Source organism: Oreochromis niloticus, linkage group LG19 (assembly GCF_001858045.2).
Source record: "Oreochromis niloticus isolate F11D_XX linkage group LG19, O_niloticus_UMD_NMBU, whole genome shotgun sequence".
NCBI classification, from domain to species: Eukaryota; Metazoa; Chordata; class Actinopteri; order Cichliformes; family Cichlidae; genus Oreochromis; species Oreochromis niloticus.
The window spans coordinates 1,384,515-1,395,574 of record NC_031983.2 but is presented as its reverse complement, the minus strand read 5'-3'; the positions used below and the strand labels follow the sequence as shown (position 1 = coordinate 1,395,574).

The 11,060-nt window shown below is 41.3% G+C and overlaps 2 protein-coding genes across 2 annotated transcripts; one reads left to right on the top strand and one right to left on the bottom strand.

The window, feature by feature from the left end:
* The first annotated feature begins 4,402 nt into the window (after positions 1-4,402).
* On the top strand, positions 4,403-7,658 carry LOC109195851 (uncharacterized). Its single transcript, XM_025901136.1, has 4 exons — positions 4,403-4,819; positions 4,908-4,984; positions 5,240-6,091; positions 7,538-7,658. The coding sequence occupies exons 2-4, from the start codon at positions 4,935-4,937 to the stop codon at positions 7,656-7,658; spliced, it is 1,023 nt and encodes a 340-aa protein (XP_025756921.1). The 5' UTR covers positions 4,403-4,819; positions 4,908-4,934.
* Positions 7,659-7,862: 204 nt separating this feature from the next.
* Positions 7,863-10,314, bottom strand: LOC109195852 (uncharacterized). The gene is made up of 3 exons (XM_019348599.2): positions 9,664-10,314; positions 9,212-9,347; positions 7,863-8,926 (listed from the first exon to the last, which is right to left on the bottom strand). Exons 1-3 carry the CDS (start codon positions 10,257-10,259, stop codon positions 8,174-8,176), a joined length of 1,485 nt encoding a protein of 494 aa, XP_019204144.1. The 5' UTR covers positions 10,260-10,314; the 3' UTR covers positions 7,863-8,173.
* Positions 10,315-11,060: the final 746 nt, after the last annotated feature.

Here is an 11,060-nt window from a genome sequence, read left to right as displayed (position 1 = left end):
GCAAAGTCAAAAGTAGCATGTCTGAGCCTGACAACGCTCACATTAAAACATGATGGGAGTGACACTCAACGGTGAGTGATGGTATGTTTTTTAGGTCAACTGGAAACATACACTCACACACACAGTCATTAATTAGACAACACCTCGCCATCAAGACTGTTTGAGAAACAACAGAAAGGAAGGAAGGCGATCCGTACCTACACTGACAGGCCTGCCCGCATGCTCCCTCTCTTTGTTCCACTTATATGTCCAGAGAGGGAGCGATGAAGGCCTTTGTCAACATGAAATAGAAGCATTAAGTGAGCATGGTGTATACTGTGAGTGAAGAAATGATAAAGAGAGACCCCCAACCCCCCTCACAGGGAGAACGGGTTGGTGGTTTGTTGGTTTTGTAGGGGATAAAATATCCACGTGTCACATGACCTGTGAGTGAGGCTGATTGGACTGCATTTGATTCAACAGAGCTCTATGCTATCAATCATTTATCTGTCTACTACTTGAAAACTCAAATATCTGTCCATTAGGGCATGCTGTTTCAGGCTGTTTTAGGACAAACCAGGGTCTGTAGACCTTACCAAGAAGCTCTCCAGCAGGAGTGCAGGAGGGGAGCATGGGGAGGCTGTTGCACTCCCACCAGTGCCTTTTAAAGGTGCTTCAATGCTTATTGGTCGGCCTGAAACTGGGGGAAGTAACACTGACAGAGTGGTCGTCATGGATTTGTGCTTTTTAACCATACCAGCTAATTTTGTCCTACACACTAACAGAGCCTCCGAGCCCCCTCCTGCAGAGGTTAACAGATTAGATTCTTCCTAGGTTTGCACACATGAGTCCAGACATTTCTTCTGATGGAGAAACAACCCGTCAGAAATCAGTAACTACTATCTCCTTAACCACTACAGGAAAGAATTCAAAGTAAACTTTATGGTTGTCGACATCTCACAGTTTGGTTTTCTCTCCATACCTGTTTTAGTTTATAGTAAATACTTCCATTTTTATTAGTTTTGCCTCTCCTTTGGGAGGGTCAGAGGATTAAGTGTGCAGAATTCAGTTAGTTGCATCACTAGCTGTTGATTCCTCTTTGAAAGTAGTACCAGGTGCTCTTTGATATCTTAATTTGGAGTAGATTTCTGAATTGCTGTCTCTAAATATTTAATTTCTGATTGTATAAATATTTATAAAAATAAGATGCTTTTTGCTGTTGATTTTCGGAGTCTCGCTGTCGTTTTTATGTAAAACTGCACACTGATTACACACAGACTGAAAAAAGAACGCTTTTTTAAACAGGTCCAAATTTCTCTGTGTGTGTGTGTGTGTGTGTGTGTGTGTGCTAGCAAATTACCTCCACCGAGTTGATGCGTGTTGCGGCCCAGCGGCCACACACTGATCTCCTGCTCCCTGCCACAGTCGTTTGTTACATGAAGTGCAAAGTGGCCACAGGAGGTGACGACACTCACCCAATGCCGTGCCAGCCAGCAGCATTAACCAGCTACTCAGAGCCAATTAAAATGCTTGGCTTGACCTAAGGAGCCACGGCAGTGATGCTAGCAGTCCCTCCTCCGACTCCCTGCGTCTGTGGGGCCTTCATTACAGACGAGGTGATCTCCAAGGACACTCTGGACACAAGTATAAACAGACGTACACAAAAATGCAAACAAAGCAGCGTTAGGAAGCACGCACATGTGACTCAATGATGAACACTAGTTTAAGTGTGCATTCAAACATGCACACCATGCCCTCTGCACATGAACACACACAGGATGTAATTAGGCAGAGTGGTAATAACAGCAGCACATTCTGGGGTCAACATGGTTGCATCAGCAAGAGAGCTGTTGAAAGGAAAAGGCTGGGTTGCATCACAGTGGAGGTGGTGGAGGGGGATACCTGCAAGCACCAACATGAATGTGCACTGTAAGCGTCCATGACGCAACTGCACACAATCAGCCCACAAATCGAGCAGCCTGCTGATTAGAAGCTTTTGTAGCAGCCAGTTTGGTGACTGGTTTTGTCTTTCACATTTAAGGTGGTATTGCACAGATGTCAAAGCTGGATCATTCTTCAGCATGTGAAAACATAAGTGTCTCCGGGGCTTTGAAGGATGAAGGAAACAGTGAAGCTAACTCTAGTTAGTCACATGCAGCAGAAGTTTACACTTCAGGTGATCAAAGTTCAGACTAACCTCTAGTAGAAAAACTAACTTTACATTTACCAGTTTAAAAAATTCTCCAACAAACATGCTGGGCTGTGAGTTTTCAAAGAACTGGTCCCTTTACCATCATATGTGTTCAGTCACTGATGGCTGTTCTGTGAGGTTATTTCATGCTTGGTGCACGTTAGGAAGATCATGTTTAGCACACGCCAGAGCTTTACATCATTTAGTATTAATGTAGCCTGTCATCAGACAGACATTTGCACTTTGTTTCATGTTTAGTTTTTTGGCGGTTTTCTTCATTAGCTGTTTGAACAGGTTTAAGAACAACAACATGTGAGCTGTTTGAATCCTGCCTGGTTCTGGGTTATTATAGTTAAGGAAACTAAACTGAGATGTCAGAAAACAATTTCATTTATTGACTTTCAGGGAAAAAATTAACTGAAAATTATATTTACAAAAAATGTCTTTGGTTTGAGTCTTTGTCAGTTTGGTCACATTCGTCCACACCAGAAGAAAGAGAAGATATGATTTTATGTGTTTATTAAAATAGTGTTTTAAAGCATTGTTAGCCGCTCACATCAAGCATACAGCGATGTAATGTTTTCCATCTCTGCTTTGGTTTTTTTCAGTCGTCCCCCTGCATGACAGATAGACAGAGGCGGGTCGATGCAGACAGCCAGAACACTTAATGTTCCTTGTTCCCCTTTGGCAAACATGTCTCCATAAAGAAAGTCCTGCAGCCATGCCTGGAGGAAGCAGCGGCTCTGCAGCACTCTGAGTGTCTGACCAGGACCCAGGGACCAGTACCATAATGTGCTTTTAATTGGGGCTTGGGAAACATGGTGAGAGGCCAGGTTTCACAGCACATGTTCTGGGGTTACTGCTTAATGTGTAATAAATGGGATTTATGGCACGTTGTTCAAACATGTCCCCCTGGTAGTTGCAGAGGGAGTGATATAGGGCAATGCACAGATGGAGGGATGTCTTATTTAGCTGTGAGATTCCAAGCAGGGCCGCACAACATTTACTGCTGTTTGTTGCAGCTTTCTTCTGTGGCTTTTGGTGTTTTACAATTGGCAGAGAGAGAGAGCTAGAAAGAGAGAGAGAGAGAGAAATCAATTAGGAGAGAGGTGCCAAACTGAGTTCAGGGTGCTGCATGAAGATCCTGTGAGAACCAGCCACAGTCCGAGAAGCTGCACAGAAATGGCTCAGCGTGTTTTTCTTCATGTGCTGTGAAACTCGATTAGACAGCTGATCCTAATAGCAGTAATCTTCACTGCATCCTATAACATGAAAGCAAATGTCATCGAGCTGTGACGCTTTACACGAGGCGCTGTCATCCAACGCCTCATACCTGTGTGTGTGTTGCCCTCTGCCCTCTCACCTGATCATTCCTGATTTTTATTCTCAGAGTTTTGGAAATCATTTCTACCTGTAATAATTCGATTGCACTCACCAAGTTAATGGACTACTTGCACAATCACTTCCGCGTTCTATGTAGTCCTGCCCCAGTGCTTCCGGTGTGGTTAAACCATGGCGACGTTCTACACTCGCTGCCTACAAGAGCGCCCAAAATTGAACATCACTGATGTTCATCGGATTTGCAGATTGACGACTACCCCAGCCAGCAAATTACATAAAGCATTTAAGTTATATGCTGCATCATAGATACACAACTACCAAGGTGAGAAAATGTAAATTAACCAACAAAGAAACGTTAGCTAACGTCAAATGCAAACACTATGTTACTCCGCTATGTCCTTCATTTGATGTCAATTCTCTACATTACATGTTTTCTTAAACGGTGTTTTATGTCGTCCGAAACTATAGTTGAGGTTTTCTTAACTAATGTCACTTTTGTTATTAGACACTGTTATAATAGGTAGTTGGCTAACTAAGGAGGTAGTTAACTACCTAATGCTACTCTTGCTAAGTGTAAAGTATATATGTTTAAGACGTGTTGACATGAGTAGTACAGAAATAATGCTAATGGTTCTTGTATCTTTATTCAGTGTCCAAAAAACACAGGTTGTCAGGGGAGGTCGGTGTGAGAGCTACAGGTCAATGAGGGAGAGTGAGGCACCACACAGACTAAGTGTAGGCAGGAAGCTGTGTAAAGTTGTTAATCCCTGTTCAGTGGGGTTCAGTTCATTTAAGCATTAGTTAAAAATTAGTTAAGGCCCATCAACTTGAATGTTTTCCTTGTCTCCCTGCTTTATCACTCCTAATTTGACTAGTCAGATGTGTTTGGGTGATCAGAAACATTTGACACCAAGTTAATACTGCAAATATACACAATCTAAGTTATTACAGTTATCAAGGATGGTTAAGTTGTTTTAATAGGGAGAGAAGGAAACACTAAGCATTCAGGAGGGTAAGCCTGTAGGGGTCAGTAACCATAACACTGAACTATGTTCCTGTTCGGCTCTTCCATGAAGATGATGTTACATTTTTAATTTTAGTTCTTTCTTCTTAGATTAAGCTTCTGGATTCATCGCCGGTGGTACTGACACATAGCCAGTGCTCCTGTGTGGCAGGTGCTGTTATGTGCAATCACACAGTGGCACTGCTCTTCCAAACAGCACACTACTCACAACTCAGAGTGCCGGTTGTCCCCCTGTGCATAGCTGCACCGAATCTGAACAGCAATGGCACAAGCCACGGACAGTGGTAATTTAAATAAGGTTAAAGTTTTTGAATTAGACCATGTTTACATATGAACAGCAACACCATCCATAGTAAATGTGTCTTCTGTTAGGGTGTGAAGCCAGGACCTATCAACTCTATGATCTTCACTAAGCCGGTACCAAATAGGATGGCCCAGACTGGAGTACGGTAATTAGATTTGTAAAATTTGGTTTCCTGTGTTACAAATGCATGTTGCTATTTGTTCATACATACATGTGTCAGAATAGGTATTAATTTACATACAACATTACACTTTCTGAAGACGGCTAACTCAGTCATGTACATATACATCCCAGTCTCTAACTTATGCACCACTGTTTTACACCTTTTAGTTTTTAGTTTAGTTGTTGTTCAGTATAATAACCTTCTTCCTTACATTATTGTCATTGATGTTTTCTTTAGGAGTGGCTTCTACAGAGGCATGGTGGGTCCGTTACCAGATCCCTGCTTGTTCAGAATAACGGAGGCATATGCAAAATTTAATATTGAGGACAGGCCACTTGTGACCACAATGAACATGAGACCTGACAAGCCCCTTGTGGAAAGTGCTTTTGGGCTGGTGCAGGAGGCCAGTGTTCTGTCATATCAGCAGCCGGTTTTGACAACCCGGTACATCACACTACACCGTGATGCACCATCAACACCGCACTTGCCTCTGGAGGGGTATGACATCTTGCCATCAGATTGTGTGTTTGTGTGCTCAGAAGAAGAGCTTCTGCATCTGAGAAGCTTGTCTGTAACTCTGGAAATGGCTCACAAAATAGAGGAAGCTACACGTGAGCAAAGCTCTTCATCTGAGTGGCATCAGCTCCGCAGGCCCAGAGTGACTGCCTCTAAGTTTCGGGAGGTGTGTCACGTCAGAGGCCAGAGCTCGGCAGAGCCACTAGCAGAGCGTATATTGAAGGGAACAAGGCAGACAGCAGACATGAGAGGAACTGAGATGGAGTATAGTAGGCTAATGAATGTTAACTACTCACCCTGTGGCCTGGTCATTCACCCCATTGCCCCCTGGCTTGCTGCATCTCCTGATGGTGTTGTTTTTGACCCTAATGAATACCCCCAGTTTGGCCTCGTCAAATTCAAATGTCCCAATGTACAAAACGTTATTGACTGCAAATATGTGCAGATGGAATGTGGTACCCCTAAACAAAAAAAGAGCCACGCATATTACTGGCAAGTGCAAGGACAACTGCTCATCAGTGGGATGCAGTGGTGTGACTTTGTTGTGTGGGCACAAGAGGACTACCTAGTGCAAAGAATATACATGGATACCAGTGATGGGAATAACGGCGTTACAAGTAACGGCGTTACTAACGGCGTTACTTTTTTCAGTAACGAGTAATCTAACTAATTACTATTCCTATCGTTACAACGCCGTTACAGTTACTAACAAGGAAACGCGGTCCGTTACTATTTTTCAACAAACAGACGGTTAAAGCTGTGTTCAGCTTACCGCATCTTATATCAGCTGCACGGAAGTAGCTGTAAGTAATCTGGACGCTACAGCTTTAAGCAGCTGCGCGCTCCCGCGGACGCTAATCACGATCACTGTCTAGCACAACACCTGGAGCTCAGGGGGCAAAACAATCGAGTGCTGCTGTTTGACTGAGGAAGAATAAAGTAGTCGTGGTAAGTCAATCACGTGACCACTTAAAGACAAAGCAACAAGGTGATATATACCAGTTTTTAAATTGTGTCGATAGGCCACGTAAAACCAGAGTCGTGATAAACAAGATATACGCGACGTTTTTTCCTCAATAGTTTCGCCACGTTAGCGCTAGCAAGCACTCTCTGCTTATGAGCAAAACAAAACAAAAGTTTTAGGAGTGACGGCGAGAGAGAGAGCAGAAAAAGAGAGCGAGTTTTGAGATGTGAGATTTGTGACGTTTAGCGTGTTTGGAGTGTGTAGTTAATGTGTTGTCTTGTGTAGTTAGTGTGTAGTGTTGTGGATAGTTTTGTGTTGTGTGTCAGAACAATGAGGCGACTGCTGTCTCCAGGTAGAAACAGCAGTGATACACCTGCTGCTGTCAGACCTGCAGGTATCAGGCTGTGATGTTCTCCTTTATAGTGGACAGAAATCATTTTTTTGGAGTGGCACAAATAATTTGTGTGGCATCTTATTGAAGAACAGCTGATTGTTCTGTAAATAGTTTGATTTTTTAAATAACCATTTCAAGGTAAATGGATGCAAAAATAAATTTGTTGTTTGCAAAACTTGTGCATAGGATTTTAAAATTGACAATTAATATTTGCATTTAAAGTTATGAAATATGATTCATTAAAGATGTTTGTGGTTGTTACAGTAAAAATATAACTTTTTCTACTCTGATTTTATGGTTTTTGTCTGATTTTTAGATCAATTCTGGTTATACAGTATGACAAAATGAGAACATAACTGTAAATTCAGGCACGCAAGGTTGTGCTAAAAAGAATGATACCAAACAAGGCAAAGTGAATAGTTTTTAAAGGTAAAATGTGGAGGGAAAATCAAGAGTAGTAAAAAAATGGCCAATTATACCCTGGACCCCAGGGGGTTAAACGTTCTTTGTTTTTTTTTAAAGTAACGCAATAGTTACTTTTCCAAGTAATTAATTACTTTTAGAATATTGTAACTCAGTTACTAACTCAGTTACTTTTTTGAAGAAGTAACTAGTAACTATAATTGAATTACTTTTTCAAAGTAACTTGCCCAACACTGATGGATACAGATGTGCACAATGCAATCAGAGAAAAGGCTGACTACTTTTTTTTACATATATATGCCAAGATACCTGTGTTTGGAAAAATGAACAGTGAAAACATAGCAAAAAGTATTTCATGAATTTTTTTGTTGTTACATGTTACTTTTATGTGAAATCAATAAACTGTTATTTAAGCAATGGCATCAATTTCATTTTTTAAAAACACACATTAAAACATTGAATTTGTGCAGAACTTATTTACATGGTAAGTATTTAAAAATCCATGCCTAGCATACTGACATACATTTAGACAATAACACAACTGAATGAAAAAAATGACAAATGGTATTTTGGATGTTACAAAAGCACAATGTCACTTATGATTTTAAAACGATTTAGTGATTTACTTTATAATTTTGATAAACAATTTTGTTGAATATGAATAGTAATATAGTATAATTAAACAGTATTATTAACATTCAACATTTGCAATGAATTAGAATTATCAATAACTGGAACTCAACTATCAGCACTCAAGTACCAGTTCTGTAATCAAGTTTTGTCAAGGAAGAAATGCAACTGTAGTGGCCTCAGCTGCAGGTCATGTTCCATAAGTTGTACTGGCACTGGTGTCTTGGGAAAAGTCCATCTTGTCTCACTTAACCCATTTTTTAACTAATGCTGTGTTCTGGTAATTTGACAGCATGCATGCTACTGCAAACAGTTGGTTGATATTGTAAACATGTGACATGGTAATGATGCTATCAAAAAGTTTGTTCTGTTTTATCCTCCTAATGACTCGCTCCACATGTACCCTGAGTCTGGCTATGGCCTGCGTCTCCTTAACCTGGTATGCTGGCATCTGCTTCTGCTTAGATAGAAAAGGCGGGCAGTACACTTTGCATTTACAACAATCGGTGATTAGGAAGCCCTTATCTACCATCACTGCCATGTCTTCAGTCAACTTCTCAGCAATGCCTGATTGTTTGAATAGTTCCTTGTCACTACCCGAACCAGCATACAGATTAGAGATGATTGTCACTGGACCATGTGGAGCTATGCCAACCAGGGCTTTCATCGTGCAGTGGGATTTGTACGAAGAGTACATTTCACTTTGGAGAAGTGGTGAGGATGGTGTCTGACACCTCAGCTCTGTACAGTCAAGGATCATCTGGGTGTCTGAGAAATCTTTGAATTCTTCAGGGAGGTAAGCTTGCACTTCTTCACGTGTAAGCCAGATGCATTGAGACCCCAGTGCAGTGGCAAGAAAATTTGTCCATGTTGCGATAATGCGGCTCACTGTGGACTGGTGTATGTTAAATCGGTGTGCCAGGTCCCTCTCCTTCAAACCAACTGACAGGAAAACCAGGAAAAGAAAGAACTCGTCAATTGGCTGTAGCAGCTGCCTCTGGAAGGTGAAAACAAAAGGGAAAATGTTACTCCTTAAGCTATGAACTAGTAAAATTATGCTTTTCTTGGCTAAATGTTTTGTAATGGTTATGCATACCATACTGTACCATGGGGTAAACAATGAGGTGCTGTAGTACACAGGTGTATGTATGTAAAGGATGCTGAGTCATTTAGCATATATACACCTGTGTATGTATGCTATTGTACATAATGTAATGTTATTGTACATAAATACATTAACATTACACCTCTAGTTCTAACTACCAACAAACCCATAACCTACCGTTGATGTGCGTGCAGGTGTCAACACTTCTTCGTTCCTATTGGCAGCTGACTTGGCTCTTGAAACCCGGATCATTTTGTAGATGCAAGGCTCAATCAAAAACCAAAATGCCATCAAATGATCATAGCTTGGAAATCTATTCACGAGAGAGACATACATCATGTCAATCATTAGTTAACATTACACACTGACATAAAAATAATGTAAACTGTGACAAATATGCTAATGGTATGCTGTATAACAGTCTGATTAAGAGTCTATTTGGTGTTGTATTTTACCTGTAGCATTAGTATATCGTTTAAATACTAAAGCATCTACATGAAACATACAATCAGCAGAGAAAAAGTAAATATCTATTTTGTTTTCATTAAGACTGGAAACACTTTCGAAATTTAACTGATGGTGACTTTGGTATATTTTAAACAGTTAGCTTGAATAGAGCTTAGGTGTACCTGGTGTAGAATCGGATGTCAGTGTCAGAGCCAGCAAAGCGCTGTAACCCAAATTCTCGCTGGACACGTAACTCCTGTATTTCCTTCCTCAGAGTCTCCACGTCTTTGGACAGGTCTTCTGCAGCTGATGCAGACATGTCCAATGCAGACGGCTCAGGGACTGAGCAGTAGTCATGATCTATTGTAAGACTGTGCTCTTCTTGATCGTCAGGAGGAACTAGTTCAGGGCGTCGCTCCGTTCTCTCCCAAACACTACGCCGCGGTGGTTCAACTTTATAGCCATTCCACTCAAAAAGTGTTGGTACAGCACCTTTAATAAGCCGCCTTCGACCATCAAGGGTTGTTGGCTCTATGAGTTGATCACTGGCAAAGTGTCTGCTGCAGACCCTGGTGTGAGAGGTAATCATGAAATGATCCCGGCGTATGTTTACCAGCCATTGTCTTCTCAAGTCGGAATGGGTCGGAAAGCCATGAAAACTTAGTATGCCGTTAAATTTGGCTGAAGCCGAACAAAGTGGGACACAGCAATGCTCGGAGTATTTCTTCTCCTGTTTGTGAAAATGTTCTGTTTTAAATACTTTCCTTTTTATACTCATTCTGAAGTGACATTAGCGTAGCTACCGATAGATAAACAAACATACCGGAAACGCCCAAGCGGTAGTATAATACGTCACATGCCCTAGTGCAAGTAGTCCATTGCTCAGACCTGATCACCACGTGCTAAATGTAACAATTTTTACTAAGAGTGTCCATCAGACCAGAGGGGGTTGGGGGGGGATATTTAAGGTTAAGTTGTTTTTGTTTCTTATTTACGATCTTCTATTTATATGTTTTTTTCATCTTTTGCAGTAAAACTCAAACGCAGACAATAGAAAACAGTCGAACGTGACTGTAGTTTCTGTACGATATGTGTATAAGTGAAGCTGTTGTGCTTTGTCGTGTCAGGCGCACAGCTCCCACCCTGAGACTGTTCTTCCTCTCCAGCTCACAGTGGCCCTGCTGTCCCCGAGGAACATCCCTCAGACACGTAACACTCCTGTAGATACTCGACCTTTTTAAATATGACACCCCCCAATTGCTTTTGTCGCACGGTGAAAAATGAATAAATAACAATAGCAGGCACGGTGCTCACATAAAACCCTGGATGTGCTGTACAGAGTACAGACGAGCAGCTCAAAGGTAATTTCTTTTCCAACACGGCACCTAACTTCCCTCTGATGATGTCATGTTCTTTTAAAAATAGTTCTTTTTTTGTTTTTTAGTCTGCAAACAAGTGAAACATCTGTCTGCTGCATTAGACAATTACACCATAATTAACAAAGTGCTCATGCAAAGAGCACAGGTGACACATATTTTTTTTACAAGTCTCCAATCAAGTTTTCTTGCATGACTTATTT